At 46.3% G+C, this 24669-nt stretch overlaps 1 protein-coding gene across 1 annotated transcript; it reads left to right on the top strand.

Annotated features, from left to right (window-relative positions):
- The first annotated feature begins 1521 nt into the window (after positions 1–1521).
- Positions 1522–23221, top strand: LOC116518624 (protein-arginine deiminase type-1-like). The gene is made up of 17 exons (XM_032232141.1): positions 1522–1613; positions 4930–5113; positions 6308–6380; positions 6664–6725; positions 7241–7358; positions 8283–8412; positions 9231–9405; positions 10469–10572; positions 10697–10808; positions 13199–13306; positions 14127–14281; positions 14531–14536; positions 15716–15854; positions 16873–16966; positions 18775–18866; positions 20260–20421; positions 22988–23221. Exons 1-17 carry the CDS (start codon positions 1522–1524, stop codon positions 23219–23221), a joined length of 2040 nt encoding a protein of 679 aa, XP_032088032.1.
- The last annotated feature ends 1448 nt before the right edge of the window (positions 23222–24669 follow it).

Raw genomic sequence — 24669 nt, 5'->3', positions numbered from 1 at the left:
ACCCTAAACCTAACCCTAAAGCTAACCCTAACCCTTAACCTAACCCTAACCCTAACCCTTAACCTAACCCTAAAGCTAACCCTAAAGCTAACCCTAAAGCTAACCCTAAACCTAACCCTTACCTTAAGTTGAATCGGCTTGCTTTCAAAGCGCTATTTAAAGCGCCCTTCTTTCTCCGCGCTGGCTGTTGTCGCCCTGTTGATGATGTCAGCGACGTGGTTTAATCGGGCGCGGCTTAGTCGAGCGCGGTTTTGACGGGTCACGACTCCATATAACTCCCCGCTCCCATTTCCCCACAGTAGAAATTGTGGCAGGCCTGAAATAAATTTTTTAAAAAAAAAGATGGCTTGCAGGTTTGACAGTCAAGGTTATTGCCATTTGCAACCTTCCCAGGCAGCGTTCCAAGAAGCAGTCCATGGGTCAAGCCAGATCCACTTAATGACTGCACGATTCACTTGATTCATTTAACAACCATGGCAAAAGAACTGTTGTAAAATTGGACGCGACTTAACAGCAGCCTTGCTTAGAGACAGAAATTCTAGTCCCAGTTAAGGTTGTAAGTTGGGGGCAACCTATATGTCAAATCCAGTGGTGGGTTCCGGATCCCATTGCAAGCGTTACAGTGCAACGGGGCCGGGCATCCACCACATGAACGCGTGCAGCACACGCATGCGTACTTGCTGCCCGCAATGCTCCATGACGCTCCGGCTCCTCGGCAGAGCGTACGGTGCAGGTGCCGTACACTTCGTGCGCAGAAGCCCTGAACAGCTCAAATACAGGTAAGGAGTGAGAGCGGGTGGGTGGGCCCTCCGGAGCAATAGCAATAGCAGTTAGACTTATATACCGCTTCATAGGGCTTTCAGCCCTCTCTAAGCGGTTTACAGAGTCAGCATATTGCCCCCAACAACAATCCGGGTCCTCATTTTACCCACCTCGGAAGGATGGAAGGCTGAGTCAACCCTGAGCCGGTGAGATTTGAACCGCCGAACTGCAGAACTGCAGTCAGCTAAAGTAGCCTGCAGTACTGCACTCTAACCACTGCGCCACCTCGGCTCAAAGGCACAGTACTGGAACGGTACCTGGTGCTCCCAGCAGGCACCGGTACACCCGTACCAGTGCGAACCGGTTGTATCCCACCACTCATCAAATCTAATCACAGGTTGGCTTAGAAAGCCACAGGAAATCTAAACAAACAAACCAACCTGTTTCAGCCAAGAGTTGGGCTACTTTCGAGGAAGTCTCCACGCCTTCTGGCTACATCTTCCTCTTCCTCCTCCGTGGGGTGGAAGCTGATTACATTCTTTGGGTGAGAACATGGGCTGCCACCTCCCAAATCAGCCCCCCCAGCCCACAAGGCGGGGTTAGAGTGTGCACCAGCCTATCAGATGGCAGGATGGAGAGGCTGAGCAGGTACCCACCCCACCCTTTCTCCCTTTTAAATCTCTCCCTGCAGCTCAGGGATGTTTATTCCAGAGCCAGCAAAACCCACCCTAGAAGACAAGGGTGAAAAAACCCCCAAGCATGGCTGAACTGAGATGCGTCCAGCTTTCAACGGAGAAGGTTACCAGCTCCGTCTACATCCTGGGCACCGAACTCTGCCTGGATATCCATGGGTAAGCATCTTCTAGACATTCCCCTTGCGCAACTTTTTTTTGATTTACAGAAGAAAAGAAGAACTTAAAAGATGCTTTGCGTTTCGCAGAAGGCAGCTTCTGCTGGTATTGGATCTGGGTACTTGAGAGACCGCCTGCTGCCAATTACCTCCCACAGACCCATTAGATCTCACAGGGTTGGCCTCCTCCGGGTGCCATCTACCAGCCAATGCCACCTGGCTATTACCCGGGGGAGGGCCTTCTCTGTGGCAGCTCCGGCCCTCTGGAATGAACTCCCCACAGGGATTCGGACCCTCACCTCTCTCCAGGCTTTCCGAAAAGCCGTCAAAACCTGGCTTTGCCGGCAGGCCTGGGGGTGATGAGTTCCCTCCCCTCTCGACATGTATGGTTGTGCGACTGTTGCCTACTTTTATTATTTGTATTTTGTCTTTTATGTTCCCCCTTTTTTCCCCCTTTGAATTGTTCGCCGTCCTGAGTCCTCCCGGAGAAGGGCGGCATACAAATAATAAAATACCAATACCATATCAGCTGAAATTTAGCAGAGGGAAAAAATCGGGGGGCGTATGTGTCTGTTCATTTCACAACTAGTAACTGCTGGGGAAAAGTGGGGTGGGGGGGGGAAGTGGTTCACTAAAGAGCCCGAGAGCATCTTTAGAAACGAGCGAGGCATCTCAAAAAAAGACATATGATGCCCCAATTTCTGAACATCCCTCAGTGTTTGCAAGGAAGTCCTCGGTCAGGTAATCTGCAAGGCTAATTTGTTTTGCTATCTCAAGGAGTTCTCTGAAATGCTGACAGGAAGCAGAAAAAAGTGCTTGGTATCACAGAGAGAAGGGAAGGGCCCCGTTGAATTTCCATTCAGAATTGATGGCAACACAATCCATCTCGTTAGCAAGAATAGGATAGGATAGGATCTGGAAGGGACCTTGGAGGTCTTAGAATAGAATAGAATAGAATAGAGTAAGCTCATTTATATAAGCTGGGAGCTTATTTTACAAAGATTCTGGTGGTTTTTGGCTTTGTAAAAATAGTGGTAAAACCCACAGACTTTGTCCTAAAATATCCCTAGGTCAGGGGTCGGCAAACTTAAACCCTCAAAGAGCCATTTAGACCCATTTCCCACAGAAAAGAAAACTCCGGGAGCCACAAAGGTCCTAACCGGAAGCCCCCCGTTCAATTCTGCAGCTGACCGGAAGTTCAGTTCCCCCACCATAGAATCTCCTCCTAGCATGACGTACTTTTTCTTCTACCTGTCATAACCGAAAGCCCTATAAATTGTGGAGACAACTGGAAAACCCTCCCCTTGCCATAGAGTCTTCTCCTGGAGCACTGTGCTTCTCTCCCCCCCCCCCCCCCCCGGAAGCTCTTCTCAAAATTGTGGCACCGACTGGTGACGGAGCCGCAGCAGAGGGAGGAAAGAGCCACATGCGGCTCCAGAGCCGCAGTTTGCTGACCCCTGCCCTAAAGTCATTCAGTTACTTAACACAAACTCGGATGGGAATCATGGCAAAACTGATGAATATTTAAGTTCTTCCTCTTTCTATTACGTGATTTTTTTTTTGAAGCTATCTGAGGTTACTGTAATTGTCAGGATTTATCAACACCTGTCAGGTTTACACTGGGCTTCTTAAGAGGTTGTTGTGGTTGTCGCAGAGCTGAATGTGTGTGCTGAATAAACACTGGCTCCGATGAGACCATGACAGTGGGGCACACCTTGGAAATGTCAACTGCACAACAGAATCAGAGGAGGGTGTGAGATCACCTGGGTGCAGGTGGAGGTGAAGGATCGGCGAATCTATTGTCACCACAGGTGTGAATGCAGAGCAATCCTTGCCAAAACCACACATTTAAAAACACTTTCATTGTTGGGTGGGCTCAAAGACTCTATAACCACAAAACCCCTTAGGAATGTGATGGTCTTAAGGATGATCTGCAGGGACCAATAACCTCTCAAAGGCTCTTTTTAAAAAGAACTTTATAGTTCCTCCTTCTACCTTTGTTTTTGAACCATGCACCATGAATAAAGACCCAGAGAAGTGCTTTATTAAGTCAAAGAACTAAATTTGGATTAGACGGGAACTAAATGTGGAGAGAGAAGACAGACAAAGCAGGAAGTGGACTATTAAAAAAGGCATCTAAGTGCAGACGAAATGTGTTAATGATTGACACCCAATATGTGCTTCTACACTGCCACGTTTTCACCAGTTCTGGTTGCAAGAGATAAATTAGAGTCACAACTCCCAGGGGGAAATTGATTGGTCTTCCTTCGATGCTCAACACTTCCCCATCACAGTATCTTCACATCAAGAAGAATTGGACCCAAAGGTGCTTTTTTCCAAAAAGGCAATTGGACTTTCTTATTTTCTTCGAAAACATTTCGTTCCTCATCCAAGAAGCTTCTAAGAGGGAAATGTTTTCGAAGAAGACAGGAAGAAAGTTCATTTGCCTTTTGGAAAAAGCACCTTCGGGATAACCAACCATGGGCCTGGACGATTGAGAATTTCTATAGACATCAGGAAGGATTCCCAGTTTAAAATAATTGCTAATTGTTGAATTGTTGGTGGAATTTTCCCAGGTCAGGTTAGCTTGGGGGAAAGGAGCTTGGAAACACACTTTCAATTCTGCATTTACTGCTTCAATGTGAAAGAAGTGGCTAAAAAGGAATTTTGGAAGTCAATTCTCCATTGCCAAATTCATTAGGGGTAGATTCCCAATTTTTGCCAGGCTGGAATTAGCCAACGATAGAATTGACTATGATATCTTAGAGGGCAGCTCCTTATTCCTTCAGTCGAAAAGTAATCTGGACATTAAGAGTCTGATCTCACCCACATTTATGCAGAGGTTTGGCAATGAACCAACAGAACTATTCCTGGGGCAGAAAGCATTAAACGGAGGCATGGAGGATATAAAGGAATGCGGTGGCTCAGTGGCTAAGAGGCTGAGATTGTCGATCAGAAAGATCGGCAGTTCAGCGGTTCAAACTCCAGTGACTTGTCCCAGCTTCGGCCAACCTAACAGATCGAAACCACGTAAAAATGCAAGTAGAAAAATAGGGACCACCTTTGTTGGGAAGGTAACAGCATTCCGTGCTCTTTCGGCGTTTAGTCATGCCGGCCACATGACCATGGAGATGTCTTCGGACAGCGCTGGCTCTTTGGCTTTGAAACGGAGATGAGCACCGCCCCCTAGAGTCGGGAACGACCAGCACATATGTGCAAGGGGAACCTTTACCTTTAGGGAGGAAACGGCATATCTTAAATCTCTTTTGTGACTTAAATGGGAACAGTTTTGCAACGAACGGTGTCTTTCCCTTTAGGGCAGCCCCGAGGACTGCGACCTCCTTCGAGATCTGGGCCTCCCAAGGCCTGAACATCTACAAAATCAAAGGTCAGATGACAAAATCGAAGGTCTGCTGCCATGACTCAAAATGGCTGCTGGACAAGAGCGTGAAGTTCAGGGCCACCATGGATGCGCCAAGCAACCAAGTCGATGACGAAAAGGTGAGGAGAGGAACGTAGGCCAAAGATTGCTTCTCTGCTCCAACAGATCCTGGGATTTGTTCTTCAGACCTATAAATGGGATTTCCTGAAGGAAATAATCATAAATAAACCAGCGGAATGACTTCCTGGCAGACGTTGTGGGTGCATATTATAAAAGACCAATTTTTAATAAAGATCGGGCAACCGTTTGTCTGAAAGGCTATAGGGCTGTGATGGTGAAGCTATGGCACATGTGCCACAGGGGGCACGTGGAGTCATTTCTGAAGGCACGTGAGGCATTGCCCTGTCAGCTCCAGAGCGAATACGCATGCTGGCCAGCCGATTTTCAGCCTTGAATTTTGGCCGTTTTTCACCCTCCGGAAGCTCAGGAATGGACTTCCATTGCGCATTGGGCTCTTCTTCGCCCTCCGGAGGCTTCAGAGGGAAACCTTCTGAAGCCTCCGGAGGGAGAGAAACAACCCAACCGGCAGTCACGGAAGTCAATTCCCGAGCTTCCGGTTTACATGTTGGGCCGTTTTTCACCCTCCTCAGGCTCCTAGAAAGCCTCTGGAGGGTAAAAAACGGACCTATTGGGCCCATCGGAAGTCAGAAAAGGGGCTGTTTCTGGCCTCCCAAGGCCGTTTTTGCCCTCCCCAGACTCCAAGAAAGCCGTGTACGCATGTATAGGCCAGCAGGGTGGTGGTGGTGTCAAGAGTGTATGAGCAGGAGGCAGGGCGCGAGGGGGAATTAAATTATGGAGGTGGGAACACAAATGTGAGTGTATTCAATAGTGCCCGTTTGTGTGTGCTTTTGGCACCCGAGGTGAAAAAAGGTTCACCATCACTGCTATAGGGGACTGGCTGGTTGGACTAGAAGACCTCCAAGGTCCCTTCCAACTCTGTTATTCCACAATAAGTCTGGTTTATGAAGTTCAGGTATTGAGGAAGTGCTTCAATCTGGCAATGGGAACCAGTGGAGAATTCTAACTAGGGAGACCAAAAACAAACAAACAAACAAACAAATTTATTTGGTAGGTTCTCAAACTCTCCTCCTTCAGAGGAGCCTCCTCAAGGTACAACGGAAGAATTGTTCTAAAAGCTGAGTGAGATAAAAATGCAGGGTAAGGTTTATTAGAGTCGTGGTTAGAACGAAGCTAATTCTACTGACTGCCCAATATCCTTTGACTTACATTTACTGTTTGATGGTATATTGCAGATCAGAGTTTTGTACTATGAAGGTAAAGGCAATGTCCCCATCGCCAAAGCGATTCTGCATATTACCGGCATAGGTAAGCTGGCAGGGATGCAGAGGCCTGGCACCGCCAAAAAGGTGAATTGGGGGAGGGGGAGGTGTGTAACTCAGCACATCTGGATGGGTGAACCCTGCCCTGATCAGACTGGGGTCGAGCAGGGAAAAAGGCAAAAGCAGAGAACTAACCAACATGGCCTGAGATACACTTTTCTCACCAAAAAATGAGACTGGGGTGCAAGCAGATGCTTTCGATGGGCATCGTGAAAAGACTCTTTGTTTTAAAACATTCCTCTCCCCCCTCCTTTGTTTTCCTGCTGCAGAAATGTCCTTGGATGCTGATACAAACCGTTCGGGAACGGTGACGAAAGGAGGGAAACAAAAGGTTAGATTCAAATAAGATGTTCGGTTGGAGTAGAATGACAGGAATGAAAATATGTGCCACGTAAAGCGGAGAGGTTGGGAAACTGATGGCTTTGTGGGCTGTTTCTCCTGCTGGCAGGGGAGGAGGGGTTTGCTAACACATCTGTGGCACACCTGGCTGGGGTGGTGCTGTAATGAACTCGCTGGGTTAATTGCAATGATCTAAATGTAATGAATAAATACCTAATAAATGAGATTGTCGCTGGATGACTTGGGAAGCAGACGCTGCTTTTCACAAGGGCTCCCGAGATCTTAGATTTGTCTTCTGGCGGCTTCCGGAGAAGATGGTGGTTATTTTTCATAGCCTCCACAAAGAGGAGGAGGAGGAGGAAGAGGAGGAGGAGGAGGAGGAGGAGGAGGAGGAGGAGGAGGAGGAGGAGGAGGAGGAGGAACAGATCCGGGCTGGGGGGAGGCAGAGCCGAAGAGGGAGCCCACCTTTGCTGATGTCCATCCTGACACGGCTTCCCATCCCTGCAGGACCAGTGGACGTGGGGGCCGGATGGAAAGGGCGCCATTCTCTTGGTGAACTGTGACCGAGACAACCCTAAAGACGAAAAGGAAGACAACAAGGATATCAAGCTGACATCCAAGGAAGGTAGGAGGCAGCAGCCATTGTTAAGGGACATTTGTTTTTCATCCTCTGAAGCTTGGAGAGGTGTGGACTTCAACACCCACAATCTGTAAAAGACACAGTGCTGAAGTACAGATAGTCCTCAGCTGAAGACCGCTTGCATTTACGCTGGTCACAGAATGGGTGCTTGATGGTCCATATAACACCCCAAAGTTATCATAAATGGTCATGCTGTGCTCTCGTGACCGGACACATGAACAATTGTGAATAGCTGAGCTCATCAACCAAACTAAAGCCAGATTGTGGTTAATGAAAGTGTGAGGCCAGAAGTGAAGAGTTTCTGGCTCAATTGGAATTGAATGTTGTGGTCCACCAGCGGCCAGCAGATTCAGACAGTGAGGAGGTTGGGGAGGTACATAGGCCGGTCCTGGAGTCTGGGGAAGGCTCTGATGAGGGCTTTGTGTCAGAGGCAGGGAGGGGGCCAGGGCCATCTGACAATTATCAGCTGCCTTCAGAGACAGACATCAGTGAGGCAGAAGAACAGCTGGAGCCTGTTCCCAGTGTGCACATGCGCAGAGTTGCCAGACAAAGGGAACAGCTAAAGAACAGGGGTCGATTTGGGAGTAAGGCCACAGGTGGATGATGAATGGCCCCTCCCAGAGGAAATAAAAGAGGAGCGAAAGGGAGTGGAGTTTGCAGGAGACAATTAGTTCTCTTAATTGGTTCGTGACTCTCCGAGACTCCTTGCCCAGTTCTGCAGATATCGGCCTGTCAGCTCTCCAAGCCAGATAAGGTCTGTGACTATAAATCCCCCCTTGAAAGACTTTGCCGGCTGTGAATGAGCAGAATTCACAGCAAATTAATAAAAGGGTTTTTTGTCGGGACAAGGAGTTTGTTTCGTGTTCTTGGGAAGCCTCGGTCGGGACATTGAATTGGTTCTCCTTTTAGACCTGCAGGATATGTCCCGTATGATCCTGACAACTCAGGGACCTAATGAAGTTTTTGCAAACTACCAGCTGACTCTCCACATCTCGAAAGCTGATTGTGACAAAGTGGGGGTCTTCTACTCTAAAAGTAAGTGTTGAAGGCGAGGAGGCGGTTTGGCTTCAGGACTGAGGCTGAAGGCAGATGAAGCAAAGACCCAAAGGAGAATGTTTATCCTAGATCAGTGTTTCTCAACCTTGGCAACGTGAAGATGTCTGGACTTCAACTCCCAGAATTCCCCAGCCAGCATTTGCTGGCTGGGGAATTCTGGGAGTTGAAGTCCAGACATCTTCAAGTTGCCATGGTTGAGAAACACTGTCCTAGATTCTCCAAGCAACCATGTTACCCTTTTTATGCTACGCATGTAGAGAAAAACAAGGAAGGAGTGGTGCGATGGCCTAGAGGTGGCACTCTCACCTTACAGTTAGGAGGCTGTTAGTTCGATCCTAGGTAGAGGCAGATATTTCTCCCTCTGGGCACAATGAGAATGTATCTGCTGAACAAAACTCCACATTGGTGACAGGAAGGGCATCTGGCCATTAAGACTCTGCTGGCTGCATTCAGTTGCCCAGACTCCACCCTTCAAGGGATTATGGGATTGTTAAATGAAGATGATGATGATCTAGAGAGCACAAGGGAGTATTTTCGAGAGGATCAAACCAATACCTATCTTCCTTGTCCTGCACCAAAGAGGAGGTCCATAATTTTGTTATGACAGATCAAAAGTTTGACCAACTCTCTGGTCACCAATGATAGCCAACTACAAGTTCCTTTGGATCTCAAAGGGTTAATGTGCTTGGGTTTAATTATGCAGATTGCTTAAAACTGCCAGATCTGGATAAAGATATGTATGTTTGCCTTCAAGAAACAAAGAAATGAATAAAACACGATTGGGTTTTGATTCACAGACAGGAAGGAGAAAAAATATTACAAACATGTTCTAGGATCCGAAAAGATCTCTTACCACGTGAAACGGAAGCCTTGTCAAGTGGAGAGCGTTTTCTACGTGGAAGGGCTGAAATTTCCAGACATTGACTTCTCGGGGCTTGTCACTTTCCACGCTTCACTCCTGGAGCCCGTCAAGAAGGTATGGAGAACATCAAAGAGAATATGGGGAAAGAGGGAGAAGGAAGCACCTTTGACAGGGAAATGGAGAAAGCATCTGAAATGCTTTTTCAATCGTCAACAAAGGACCTCTCTCTCTCTAGGGCCTTCTTCACTTCTTCATTTATCAGCTATTCACAGACCCCAAAAATCCTACAGGAATTCCATTTTATTACTGTAGAAAGTCTGATGAACAGAATCATGAAATCATCAATTTACATTTCCTTTAGTAAAGAGGATCGGTGGGGATGCGGTGGCTCAGTGGATAATAGCAATAGCAATAGCAGTTAGACTTATATACCGCTTCATAGGGCTTTCAGCCCTCTCTAAGCGGTTTACAGAGTCAGCATATTGCCCCCAACAACAATCCGGGTCCTCATTTTACCCACCTCGGAAGGATGGAAGGCTGAGTCAACCCTGAGCCGGTGAGATTTGAACAGCCGAACTGTAGAACTACAGTCAGCTGAAGTAGCCTGCAGTGCTGCATTTAACCACTGCGCCATTTAACTGCATTTAACCACTGCGATCACAAAGGTTGGCAGTTTGGCAGTTCGAATCCCCAGGGCCGCGTAACGGAGTGAGCTCCCGTTACATGTCCCAGCTTCTGCCAACCTAGCAGTTCGCAAGCATGTAAAAAATGCAAGTAGAAAAATAGGAACCACCTTTGGTGGGAAGGGAACAGCGTTCCGTGCGCCTTTGGGGTTTAGTCATGTCGGCCACATGACCACGGAGACGTCTTCGGACAGCGCTGGCTCTTCGGCTTTGAAACAGAGATGATCACTGCCCTCTAGAGTCGGGAACGACTAGCATATAGGTGCGAGGGGAAACTTTATCTTTAAAGAGGATCAACGTGGTATTATCTTGAGCTTCTTTTTTACCCCTTTTCCTTTCCTGGACTAAAGAGAATGTTGACCTCTCTTTCTGTTTTTTTTTACTCCAAGCTTAGCTTTCTACTCCTGAATCTTGTAACTTTTAAGTGCGTTGATGCATCTTTCTGGAATTCAACCTTTTTCTTAGTCCTTGTCTCCGGTATTTTCCTGCTTCAGGAGGTCCTGCAAACTTCCATTTTCACGGATACTTTGGTCTTCCGGGTGGCTCCATGGATTATGACCCCAAACACCTTGCAGCCAATTACGGTTTACGTCTGCAGGTAAGGACTCATGGACCAACTTACATGTGTGAAGTTTTCCGAACAACCACCATCAACACCCGAGCTCTTATCTCTCCTCTATTTCTTTCTTTCAACATCTCCAACTATTCCTCTGAATATCCAGTGTCGAGGGTAATAAGGAGTTTGTGGAACATATAAAAAAGCTTGCCACAAAAGCTGGATGCAAATTTATCATCAGCCCGGAAGAGAAAAATAGGGGCGACCGATGGATCCAGGTAGGTCACAGCCGAGAAGACATTTGGGGCAGGGGGTCTGTCAAACAAGATTCTGAAGCTACTGGAGAAGAAACGTGGGTAGTTCTTATCCTGTACATCTCCAGAAATAATGGGAGGTGCTTTTAACCAAGGCTAGGTGGCATCTCTTCCTCGTAGTGCATCCATCAGTGTGGTAACATCAAAGGTTCACCTGAAATTCCCTGAAGCCTCCGGAGTGCAAAAAACCGGCCCTACAGGCAAACCAGAAGTTCGGAAACACTTGGAGGGTCATTTTGACTGCTCTGGAGGCTTCAGGGAAGCCTCCTGAAGGTCCCTGAAGCCTTCGGAGGGCTTCCGGGGGGGGGGTTTGGCTGTTTTTGCCCTCCCCAGGCTCCTATAAAGCCTCTGGAGCCTGGGGAGGGCAAAAAAAGCATGCAAAAAATGGGGGGTCGCACATGTAGTGCGTGCATGCACACTGTGGGGGTCGTGCATTTCATTATGGGTGCGGCACGCCCGCACACGAACCCCCCCCCCTGCGCTCCCTCCACTTATGGCACGTGAGCCAAAAAAGGTTCGCCATCACTGGCAAATAGGCTAATCAATAAAGATTATTATTATTATTATTATACAATTGTATCACAGCGGCCAGTTGTTTCGCCGGATTTGGCATTGGTTACTAGTCGGGCCCCACCCAGAGGCCTAGGCCGTTGTAACGTATTTTCGTAATATGCGTGCAGATCCAAGCAGTGCGGCTTTTTGCATTTGACTGATGGTGATTTTGTCAATTTTTAACTGTTTTAAATGTAATTCCAGTGCTTTTGGAATAGCACCCAGTGGTGGGAACATCACCCTAAAAAGTCACTGAAAATCAGATGGTCAAGATCTTGTGGGATTTCCGTATACAAACGGACAAAATACTGGCGCATAATACACCAGACATCACACTGGTTGAGAAAAATAAGGTCACAATCATAGACATCGCAATACCAGGGGATAGCAGGGTCGCCGAGAAGGAACATGAAAAAATCGCAAAATACCAGGACTTAAAAATCAAAATTCAACGACTATGGCACAAACCAGCAGTGGTAACTCCAGTGGTAATTGGCACACTGGGTGCTATTCCAAAAGCACTGGAATTACATTTAAAACAGTTAAAAATTGACAAAATCACCATCAGTCAAATGCAAAAAGCCGCACTGCTTGGATCTGCACGCATATTACGAAAATACGTTACGACGTCCTAGGCCCCTGGGTGGGGCCCGACTAGTAACCAATGCCAAATCCGGCGAAACAACTGGCCGCTGTGATACAATTGTATAATAATAATAATAATAATATCATCAATGCTAGGAGGTTTGGGATGTGCAGGGAGGAAGAGGAGGAGAACTATAGGGTCCTTGGTGCTCCTTGAGCTTGGTTGTTTTCTTCCAGGCGCTTCATGACCCAACTAGGTAACTTCATCAGTGCTAGAAGGGAGTGGAGTATGCAAAGAGCAGGTGGGCTATGGGGTCCTTGGTGCTCTTTGAGGTTGTTTTCTTGCAGACACTTCATTACCCCAACTAGGTAACATCATCAGTGCTAGGAGGGAGTGGAGTATGCAGAGAGGGGGAAGAGGAAGACTGTGGGGTCCTTGGTGCTCTCTGAGCTTGCTTCCTTTCCTGCGCCAAGGACCCTATAGTTCTCCTCCTCTTCCTCCCTGTACATCCCATACCCCAACCAGGTAGCATCATCAGTGCTAGTAAGGAGTGCTATTTGCTGTCAGTTTATTGCCTGTCTGTGTGGGTGGAGGCACTCTTAGAGATTCTTTAGTTGGGCTGTTTACTGGTGGCTCTTTAGTAATTTCCTAATTGGGATATAAATTTTAAAGTTAGTTCAGCAAGAAGAAGCTAAGCTCAATGCAGAATGTCATTAATTTCTTTATTTCTTTTTTTTCCCCCAATAGATTTTAGACTGTGTTTGTTAAAAATCCATACCGTGTATGGGTTCTGGGAAGTTGGGGGGGGGAAGGAGGGGGGGTAGGGGGGTGGAGGGAGGGAGGGGCACAAAGACAAAAAAAAATTTACTTCGATGTTTTAATGATTGACGAATGATGAAATATTTGTGTTTTAAAAGAAATAAAACCTTTGATAAATGGGATATAAATGGACAGCAAACAGCATTCCCTACTAATACTGATGATACTACCCAGTTGGATATTAAAACGTCTGCAAGAAAACAAGCAAGATCAGAGAGCAACGACCCCCCCCCCCCAAACTATGCCTAAAACTTTTTTTTAAAAGTAATTTTAGTAGATCAATCTGGATTGCTTTGCCCTGAGTTGCAACAGACTGAAATCCAAACATTCGTTTCTATAACCCGTAGAGAGGCAACACTTTTTAAAAATTTCACTAACAACCCTTCTGCCACTTTAGGACGAGATGGAGTTTGGCTACGTCCAGGCTCCCCACAAAACATTTCCGGTGGTCTTTGACTCCCCAAGGAACAGAGAGCTGGATTACTTCCCCTTTAAGAAGGTTTTGGTAAGTGGTTCCCCCCCACCCCCCACCCCCATGCTTTGATCTTGGCAGCTCTGCATTTTATCCTCAACTGATCCTTCCTGATGTTCCCTTCATCAAGGATGAGGTTGATAGGTCAGAAGGAGTGGAGCAAGTTTTATATGCATTTTGTTGAAAGAAATGTCCTTCTGGGTTCAGCTCCAAGTGGGGAAGAAGACACTGGAGACATGGAGGCTGCTTGGAAAGATGGTTTATTGTTGGACAGGGCCACATGGCTTGAGCCCTGTACAGAAAAGGTGATCACATGTTTCAATGTTGATGGAGAAGAAGAGAAGGGCTAAGGAAGGGGCTTGCTAGGCTTTTTATACCCTGTTCAGTCCCACCTCTCTGTTTCCTGTTCCTGTGTAAGAAATGTATTCTGACTGGTTGTCAGACTCCCATGGTGCCATGCAGGGGGCTACTCTCTAGGCTGTGATGAGTTCTCAGTTGCCTTGTGGTCAGTTGAGTAATATCCCTTCCCCCTACAGCTGCAGTGAGGAGAAGTCTTTATTATGTAAAGTGGGCTGGCCTGGCCATCTTAATGGCCCATTAGCTGGGGATGGGCAGAAAGCTATAGGCAACTATTCTGTCTTTTGAAACATGTTTCTTTTCACATCCAGAGAAATATTCTGCCTTTTCAATATTTCCTAGGATATTTCATTTTTCTGGGAGAGGGCTGGATGATAACTTCCCACAATTTATCTAACTCAATCTCACAAGCACAGCATGGATTTTAAAAAAAGAGGATTGAATAAGGTGTGTTTGATTTGACGCAACTGTTCGTTTCTCCCCCCCGACTCCCCAGGGTCCAGATTTTGGGTATGTAAAACGGGAACTATCCTCCAACGCGTCTCCTAGTAGCCTGGACTCCTTTGGGAATCTTGAAGTCAGTCCTCCGGTGAACGCCAAAAGCAAGGAATATCCCCTTGGGCGTATCCTAATAGGATCCTCTTTTCCTAGGTAAGTGATGGCAGGAGGCCGTAAGGACATTCCCACATATCTGTGGTTTAAACTCAGAAGATCTCTAGGGGTTCCTCTTCCCATATGGAAGTTCTGGAGAAGTTCACCCTAGCATCCGCACAGAATTGTACAGCTCTCCAAATTAATGACGTTCAGCCTTCACTGCGAATGTCAGTAGGGATGTCCATGGGAAATGTGATTGTTCTCCTAGCAAGATTCTTGTTGGAAGAAATGTCCTTCTGGGTTCAGCTCCAAGTGGGGAAAAAGACACTGGAAACATGGAGGCTGCTTGGAAAGATGGTTTTAATGGTGGGCAAGATCGCATGGCTTGAACTCCTGAATAGAAAAGGGGGACCACATGCTTCCAGATGTTGGGTGAAGAAGAAAAAAGAGAGACCAAGATGCTGAAAGTCCCTGTTTTTTTGCCCTCACTGGCCTTTGATCTTGATCTTGTATTCTGATTGGTTGTCAGACTCCCATGGGGCCATGCAGGGACAACTCTCTAGGCTGTGTTTTGAGTCCAGGTTTGGTTGAGCCTTGCTTCTTCCCAGGTGCCCTGTGGTGAGATGGGTAAAGGGCTAATACTATCATGCCTTAATCCCATCACCCTGGAGCTGAAGGTGGGGATCTTTGTTATGTAGAATAGACTGGCTCAGGCCTTTTAATGGCCCATTGACAAAGGTGGGGGCTATTAAGAGTGAGTCTGTTTCCTGCCTAAAAACATGCTTCTCCATTTCAGACCCAGGGAAATATAATATTCTGCCTTTTCAATATTTCCCCGGATATTTCATTTTTCTAGGAGAGGGCTGGGTTTTAACTTCCTACAACTCTCCCCAGGGACAGACTCGAGGAAAAGCACGCGGAAAGCAAGCAGAGTGAAGATTTTAAACAAGGCCATGGAGACTTATACATTTTTTCAAGGATTGTTGCTTGTATAAGGGGGTGAGAGGCCTTTGGGATCCCCATATCAAAACAACGTACCTTAAGTGCAGCCAAAACCGGAAAATAACATTTAACCCAGCACAGTCCTTAGACAAAATGGTTCGGTTGAGATCTGCATACCTGGGACCGATTGGGGTAGATTGCAAGGGTGACAACGAAATATAATTTTATCACATTTTATCTATATCTGAAATGATTGTATTCTCTTCCAGTTTCATTTTAGACTGTATTTTATTCCAATTCCATTTTAAATCGTATTTTATTCCAATGTCATTTAAAATTGCATTTTACCCAATTCAATTTTAAATTGCTTCTATCAAATTTTAGTAATAATTTGTTTCTGGAACTTTGCACTCCCATATGACCCCAAGGGCTAATCAATACTCAACATCAATGACTTAGGGTGGCGTGTAATCGATCCATTTTGGTGCATTAACAAATCATGGTTTAACACACCATGAGAATTCAGATCCCATCTTTTTTTTTTTTTAGGAATGCCCCAATGTCCAAACTGGTCAAGGATTTCCTCCACAGCCAAGTTGTACAATCTCCCATTGAACTCTACACGGATTGGCTCAATGTGGGACATGTAGATGAATTCCTCAGCTTCGTACCTGCCCCAGACCGCAAGGTATGGATCAGTGGTGGGTTTCAAAAAGTTTTAGAACCTCTTCTGTAGGTGTGGCCTGCTTTGTGGGAGTGGCTTGCTGGCCATGTGACCATACGGGAATGACTTGCCGGCCATGTGACTGGTGGGAGTGGCTTGCCGGCCATGTGACTGGATGGGCGTGGCCAACTTGTAAAATGTGGCGAAACTCACTTAACAACGCTCTTGCTTAGCAACCAAAATGTTGCCTCAGAAACTCTGGCATTTGAAGCACACAAGTCTTAAAGCTGTCAAGTTACAAGACCCTTGCACCCCTAACCCTTTAGAAAAAAACCCCAGGGGTGTTCAAACTTGACAGCTTTAAGACTTGTGGACTTCAACTCCCAGAATTCCTCCTCTAGTCATGTTGGATCAGGAACTCTGGCATTATAGTGTGCAAGTCTTAAAGCTGTCAAGTTACAAGACCCTTGCATCCCTAACCCTTTAGGGGGAAAAAACCCACGGGTGTTCAAACTTGACAGCTTTAAGACTCGTGGACTTCAACTCCCAGAATTCCTCCTCTCGCTCTTCATCTTCAGTTGTGTAAGGCTCTGTTTCGCTATCAAAGGACTAACAGAGTCGGAAGGGACCTTGGAGATCTTCTAGTCCAACCCCAAGGAGGGATATTCACAAGGATCAGGTTTGAGCAGATGACTGTTTTTAAGGTGGATCTCTGATCCAGCTGTTAATCTCTAGGGTTTGCGAAGACCAAGAACTGATTCAACATCAGGGCTCTACCACAGAATACCTCTTCCCTAACCACCTTGACATGAGAAAAGGCTGAAATAACTTACCATTCTTCTCCTCCACACCTGTACAATGGACAAAAAAAATCTGTTATTTGGTGGTTAAAGCTTCCGATCAGCAGCTGCTGACTGCCCTGCCCCGCGTGAAGCTTCTTCTGATCTGCTAAATTCTCATTTTGATACTGCTAGTCCTCTCTCTGTCCTGTAACCTTTTCCCACCACTCTGCCTTACTCCCTTTCTTATTCCCCCATTCAAGGGTTTCCGCCTGCTGCTGGCCAGCCCGAGCGCCTGCTTCAAACTGCTGAAAGAGAAGGTGGAGGAAGGCCATGGGGAAGCCAAAATGCCTGGAGGTCAGTTGATCTTCTTCCTCCTGTGTAGGAAATCAGGACTGAAAAAACAGATAACCGAGAAAACCAATTTCCCCAATGCGTGCTTCATTTTCTACAAAGGATGAGGTCAACTGTTGGGCTGCGTTGCATTGCAATGAGTTGTGTTTCTCCCTTCCGACATGTTTTCCCCACTGGGAACAAGCCAGGACTCCAAACTTACTATGAACAACTTTCTCTATTATGGAATAGTTACAACAGCTCTTCTCACCAAGCACTGGCCTTCTAACTATAATTTTAACAGATTCACAGAATTGGAAGGGATCTTGTAGGTCATCTAGTCCAACTCCCCAAGCCCCCCGCTCTGCTCAAGCAGCAGACCCTACAGTCCAGTCTCTTCTTGAAAGTCTCAAGTGATGAAACTCCCACAACTTCCGAAGGCAACTTCTCTTCCATGGATTGATTGTTCTCACTGTCAGGAAATTCCTCCTTCTTTCTAGGTTGAATCTCTCCTTGATCAAAAGGCTGCATCAACAGAGGGACAGAATCAAAATCACGTGAAGTGTTGATACCATTTTATAAGGCCTTGGTAAGGCCACAATTGGAATCCTGCATTCAGTTTTGGTTGCCACGATGTAAAAATAAATGTGGAGACTCTAGAAAAAGTGCAGAGAAGATCAACAAAGAGGATGAGGGGACTGGAGGCTAAAACATAGGAAGAATGATTGCAGGAACTGGGTATGTCTAGTTTAATGAAAAGAAGGACTAGGGGAGACATGATAGCAGTCTTCCAATATCTCAGGGGCTGCCACAGAGAAGAGGGAGTCAAGCTATTCTCCAAGGCACCTGAAGGCATTTACAAGAAGCAACGGGTGGAAACTAATCAAGGAGAGAAGCAACCTAGAACTAAGGAGGAATTTCCTGACAGTTAGAACAATTAATCAGTGGAACAACTTGCCTCCAGAAGTTGTGATTGCCCCAACACTAGCAATAGCAATAGCAGTTAGACTTATATACCGCTTCATAGGGCTTTCAGCCCTCTCTAAGCGGTTTACAGAGTCAGCATATTGCCCCCACAGTCTGGGTCCTCATTTTACCCACCTCGGAAGGATGGAAGGCTGAGTCAACCTTGAGCCGGTGAGATTTGAACCGCCGAACTGCAGCTTAGCAGTCAGCTGAAGTGGCTGCAGTACTGCACTCTAACCACTGCACCACCTCAGCTCCTCACTAGAAGTCTTTAAGAAGATGTTGGATAGCCATTTGTCTGAAATGGTATAGGGTTTCCTGCCTAGGCAGGGGGTTGGACTAGAAGACCTCCAAGGTCCATTCCAACTCTGCTATTGTATTGTATTGTATTGCATTGCGTTGCATTGCATTGCATTGCATTGCATTGCATCGCATCGCATCGCATCTTATTGCATTGCATTGCATTGCATTGATCAGTTTCCATCCATTATTATTCCTCGTCTGGCCTTCGGGTGCCTTGGAAAATAGCTTGACCCCCTCCTCTCTGTGGCAGCCCCTCAAATATTGGAAGGCTGCTATCATGTCTCCCCTGGTCCTTCTCTTCACTAGACTAGCCAGGCCCAGTTCCTGCAACCATTCATCATATGTTTTAGCCTCCAGTCCCCTCATCATCCTGGTTGCTCTTCTCTGCACTTTTTCTAGAATCTCAACATCTTTTTTTATAGTGTGGTGACCAAAACTGGATGCAGTACTCTAGCTGTGGTCTTACTAAGGCTTTACAGAGTGGTATTAGTGGTATTAGTAATGTAACTATAGGTTAAAAGACACATGCAAACCAAAAAGATCATTTTCCTTTTCTCCAATAGGAATTGAATTTCAGAAAGGTGATCGGCAGCCCCGTCCCATATCAGAAATCCTTGCTGACGGATTCATAAGAAAGTGGAACGACCACTGCCAAGTAAGAGCCCATCTATTCCGCTATTCAATCTGGAGACCGAGTGATCCAACGAAGAGGACAAAGGGATTATTCCTTGTTCTGTTCAGATGCTGATGGACTTACCTGGTCACTAAAACATTAAAGCAGTGTTTCTCAACCTTGGCGACTTGAAGTCCTGTGGACTTCAGTTCCCAGAATTCCCCAGCCAGCTTCATTTGAGCTTTAACTCCTCTTTGCTAGGCTAACTCTAAACAGATTATATCATTCCTTGTTTCTTCAGTCATAAACTATCTGGAATTTCTTAGTCCCATATTTATTTTGAGTATAGTCAATCCATCTTCTCCACTCCAGTTTATATCTCTCATTTGAGTGGTCCTTGAGATATGCTGATATTTTAGCCATCTCGGCTAGGTTTGTTAGTTTTAATGTCCATTCTTGAATAGTAGGCAGATCTTCCTTCTTCCAGTATTGCGCCACCAGCAGTCTTGCTGCAGTTATTAAATGCAAAATCAAGTTAGTCTCTATAACTGTACAATCAGTAATTATACCTGAAGAATAACTGAAGGGTAAACTTTATCCTTTTTTAAAGAACATTTGGCATAATCCACCATATTTTTATCCAAAATACTTTTGCCTTTTTACAAGTCCACCATATATGATAGTATGTAGCATCGAGACAATCACATCTCCAGCATTTAGGTTGTAAATTCGGATACATACAGGCCAGTTTTTTAGGATCTAAATGCCATCTATAAAACATCTTATAAAAGTTTTATCTCAAATTTTGGGCTTGCGTTGAAGTAAAAATAGTCATTAACAGGTAGGATGTTATGGCAGATTCTCTTGTGCACTAAGCTCAGGTCGGAATGTAGACGGCATAGTTGAAGGTTATCCAGGCCAGAGGTGGGTTCCTACCAGTTCGCACCTATTCGGTAGAACCGGTTCGTCAAATCTACTGAACTGGTTAGAAGAGGTTCCACCAGTGGACCCAGAAAGCAGGCCACACCTACACAAGAGGTTCCAAACTTTTTTGAAATCCACCACTGGTCCTTGGATATGATTATTCTACACTATCATGCTCCTATTTATAAAACTCAGTGCCTCTGTGAAAGGTAAGGATGGCTACTGCGTTTGTGGTGCAATCAGAACATGTGTTGAAGTTGTTTTAATGCAAACCAAAGATGCCTTTTAAAAAACAGGTTTACATCATATTCTTATGCATGCCAGTGGTGTGTGAGGTAATTTAAGGTGGTTCTGACAAGTGTCGGCAGCATCTTCATATCCGGTCACATGGGTGGCAAGCCACTCCCACAAAGGAGGCCACACCCACAGAGTAGGTTCGAACAATTTTTGAAACCCACCACTGATCCAGGCCTAAAATAATTTCACTGAAGCTTCTTACTTCTCTTTTCAGAGGTGTATCAATTGGAACAAAGGCATCCTTAAAGAGGAGCTGGGCCTGGAAGAGGAAGACATCATCGAGATACCTCAGCTGTTCCATCCTTATCTCGCTTTGTTGGAGAATTCCATTACTCTAGAGGTCAACGCTTCTGCTGAGGCTTATTTCCCAGACATGGTAGGACTCCTGCCCCAAATGTGTTTTGAGAAGAACTGTTGTGGCCTGCCAGTGGCCAGCGGAGCTGGAAGCTGATTCAGACAGTGAGGAGGTTGGGGAGGAACATGGGCCGGTCCTGGAGTCTGGGGAAGGCTCTGATGAGGGCTTTGTGTCAGAGGCAGAGAGGGGTCCAGGGCTGTATGCCAGTTATCAGCTGCTTTCCGAGTCAGACAACAGTAAGGCGGAAGAACAGCTGGAGCCTGTTCCCAGTGTGCGCATGCACAGAGTTTCCAGACAAAGGGAACAGCTAAAGAACAGGGGTCGATTTGGGTGTAAGGCCACAGGTGGATGGGGAATGGCCCCTCCCAGAGGAAATAAAAGAGGAGCGAAAGGGGAGTGGAGTTTGCAGGAGACCATTAGTTCGCTTCATTGGTTTGGGACTCTCCAAAACTCCTTGCCAGGTTTTGCAGATATCGGCCTGTCAGCTCTCCAAGCCAGATAAGGTCTGTGACTATAAATCCTCCCTTGAAAGACTTTGCTGGATGTGAATGAGCAGAATTTATAGTCAATGAACAGAAGGGTTGTTTTTTTTTTGCTGGAACAAGGAGTTTGTTTGATGCTCTTGGGAAGCCTCGGTCAGAACAAGAACCAGCCAAGAAGTCACCCAGCAGATCCTACCAGTCAAAGGTTCAGCTTAATTTGACTTCGGTTGTCCTTTGGAGAAACAGAGGGCATGTCTCCGGAAGCCAGATTTGACCTCCTGGTTGTCATCCCTTCTCCAGGCAAGGGTAGTGTTGGATGTCAGGAAACACAACATGCACTTTTGATGTGTTGGTTGGATTCACACATCACAAGAAACTCTTAAAGGACAGCGGCCCCAAACCTTTGGGGCTTGCTGGCCTGGGTATGGGGGGAAAAGGGGGAATTGGGCTGCATGAGGGGAAGGCCAGCGCACACGCAACCCTTGAGCAAGGGATGGGCTGTAACACACACACACGTGCAGCTCGACTTGTATGAGTGGCAAGCTGGCAAGCACGCAAGTACCCACTGGCCCATCATTTGTGCGAGTTGTATGCATACATACACACGTATTCCAGCCAACCACTTGCGTGGCCCAATTCCAGTACTGGGTTTCAGTCCAGGGCTTGGGGATGGATCCAGATGGATACCGTATTTTTCAGAGTATAAGACAGTCCGATGTATAAGACATACCTAGCTTTTGAGGAGGAAAACAAGGGGTGGGGGGAATCTGCCTCTGCCTCCCAGCAATTTGCCTCCTTGCAGCAAACAGCAAACAGTACAGATAATATACACTGTTTGTGGTGTTACATTTCAGACTATACTTGTACAGATGCTGTTAAAATTGATGTGGCTTTCTGGAAGTATACGTTATTCTCTGCTATTTAAATGAAGATACAATAGCGCTGGGCCTCTTCAGATCCAGCATTTATTTTAAAAAGCTTCTTCATTTTGTTAAGTTGTCTAGAACAATAATAAAGCGGTCTTTAAAAAATAAGTCTAATAATTTGAACTTTCGATAGGCATTTATAGTTATTGACCTACCTCCTTGTGGCAAACAGTTTGTTTCAGTTTAGCACAAGAAAAAAAAATCTGCCTCTGCCTCCCAGCAATTTGCCTCCTTGCAGCCAACAGCAAAGAACCACTTTCACTTTCACTTTCAGCCCGGCCTCCCTATGATCAGCTGTTTCAGGCTGCAGGGACTGTCATAGCCTATTGCCACCCAGGTAAACTGCTGGGAGGCAGAGGCCAAAGGGTGGGGGTTGGTGAGTGGGCAGGGCTACATTCGGTGTATAAGACACACCCAAATTTTCATCCTCGTTTAGGGTGGGAAAGTGCGTCTTATACTCTGAAAAATATGGTAATCAAGACTTAATTAGTTGCCCCTAGTAAAGAACTCTTGACTTTAAAAGTAGCTGGAGAAGTGGACTGTTAAAACCAGTGGTGGGTTTCAAAATTTTTTAGAGCCTCTTCTGTAGGTGTGGCCTGCTTTGTGGGAGTGGCTTGACGGCTATGTGACCGGGTAGGAGTGGCTTGATGGCCATGTGACCAGGTGGGAGTGGCTTGCCAGCCATGTGACTGGGTGGGAGTGGCTTGCTGGCCATGTGACTGGGTGGGCATGGCCAACTTGTAAAATGTGGTGAAACTCACTTAACAACGCTCTTGCTTAGCAAACAAAATGTTGCCTCAGAAACTCTGGCATTTGAAGCATGCAAGCCTTAAAGCTGTGAAGTTACAAGACCCTTGCACCCCTAACCTTTTAGAAAAAAACCCCCAGGGGTGTTCAAACTTGACAGCTTTAAGACCTGTGGACTTCAACTCCCAGAATTCCTCCTCTCGCTCTTCATCTTGATGATGTGCGGACGGGCGGGGGAAGGGAGCTGGAACTGGTTCTAAATGGCACTGTAGATTTGTGGAACCTCTTGTATAGAAGAGGTCAGAACTGGCAGGAACCCACCCCTGGTTAAAACTTACCTGTCTCCTTATCGTTGAATTTCACTAGGGTCCAAAATCATGAAAACTGATTGCAATGTAACCTATTAGACCGCTGCTTATCTCCCTTCTGCAGGTTAATATGATTGTCCTGGGGAAACATCTGGGCATCCCAAAGCCGTTTGGACCCATCATCGATGGCCAATGCTGCTTGGAGAAAGAGGTCCGCCGTCTCCTGGAGCCCTTAGGCTTGTCCTGCAATTTCGTTGACGACTACGGAACTTACTACCTCAACTTAGGAGATGTTCATTGTGGCACAAATGTCCGTCGGAAGCCCTTTTCCTTCCAGTGGTGGAACATGAGGCCTTGAGGGCCTCATCACGCCTTCTGTTTTCCACCTGAAAATGATGATGAGACAGGCCTTGTGTGTCTTCTCTCGCCCTTCCTCAGGAAATCCAGTAACTTTCCCAAGAATTCCTGGGCGATTCCTCTTTGGGTTATTACGAAGATGCTTGCAAGCTTCTCTTTTGATTTAGACTTCCTCTAAAGAATATCTAAGAAGGCTTTCCTCATTTCTAAGTGTATCAGGTCTGCCAAAATGTTGTTAGTTGTGTTCCCCAATCACCCAAAAGAACAGAGGGCAGCTAAGTTCAAGGAGGGGTGTCAAAACTCACGGGCCACGAAGCACCACATGCTGGCCACGCCCACCCCCGGGTTAGCAAAGGGGAAAAGTTGATACTTCCCGTGACGACAACATGATGATGGGAGTTTGACACCCTTTCTCTAATCCTTCTCCTTATCCACACACAACAATCCAAAACCTAGTTATAGAGGTCCAATGAAACATTTCATACCCCACATTCAGGGGTTGGAGCCACAAAGGTCCTAACCAGAAGACCCCCCGTTCAATTTTGGAGCCGACGGGAAGTCTGGTTCCCCCACCATAGAGCCTCCTCCTGGTGTGGCGTCCTTTTTCCTCCACTTCTCCTAACCGCAACCCCTATCAATTGTGGAGCTGACCGGAAAACCTGCCCCTTGGCATAGAGTCCCCTCCTGGCGCACCCTGCCTCCCCCCTGCCCCTAACCGGAAGCTCCTCTCAAAACTGTGGTGCCGACTGGCGTCAGGGAGCCACAGCAGAGGGATGAAAGAGCCACATGCAGCTCCAGAGCTACGGGTTGCTGACCCCTGCCCTAGCTGGTTCATGGTCCTTCCAAGAATGTTATTTCTGTCACTTCACCAAACCTGACCAGCTCCGATTTAGTCAAGTAGATAAGTAGCCAAATCAGATTGTCACAAATCAAGAAACCCCCAAAACACACCCTAAAGGTAGACCCTCCAACAGAGGTATGAACATTTTCCAAAAAAACAAGTTTGTCCAGTCTTGAACCTGGGATGACGGAGGTGAAGAATAATTGTTGACCTAAAAGTACTTAGTGGCTGGCCCCAGATGCCTTGCGAAGGCCGGCAGCCCTTCCAAGGGTACAGCTCAAAATAGTGATAACGAGGAGCAATTAATCCACGTTTTGGTGTTGGGTTGATTCCTATCATTTTCAAATCACTTGATTTGCAAAGAGGCATTATTGGGTGTGTGTGATGTGATTATTGTGAGGTCCATATTTCTTTGGGTGCTTATTTTTAAATGGAATGCGTGCTGCTGCTAAATTATTTGATGTGTTAAAAAGAAAACTCGCAGAAACTTCTCATAGATCTACCAATGATTTGAATAAACTGTGAAGAACTTTTAAGCCTTCTGTTCCATTTTTTTTAAATCCATGCGTCCGTTATACGGTCATAAAAGGCAGAATGAGAGGTGAGGG

Source organism: Thamnophis elegans, chromosome 15, assembly GCF_009769535.1.
Source record: "Thamnophis elegans isolate rThaEle1 chromosome 15, rThaEle1.pri, whole genome shotgun sequence".
Classification (NCBI taxonomy): Eukaryota; Metazoa; Chordata; class Lepidosauria; order Squamata; family Colubridae; genus Thamnophis; species Thamnophis elegans.
This window is presented reverse-complemented; position numbering and strand designations above follow the sequence as displayed.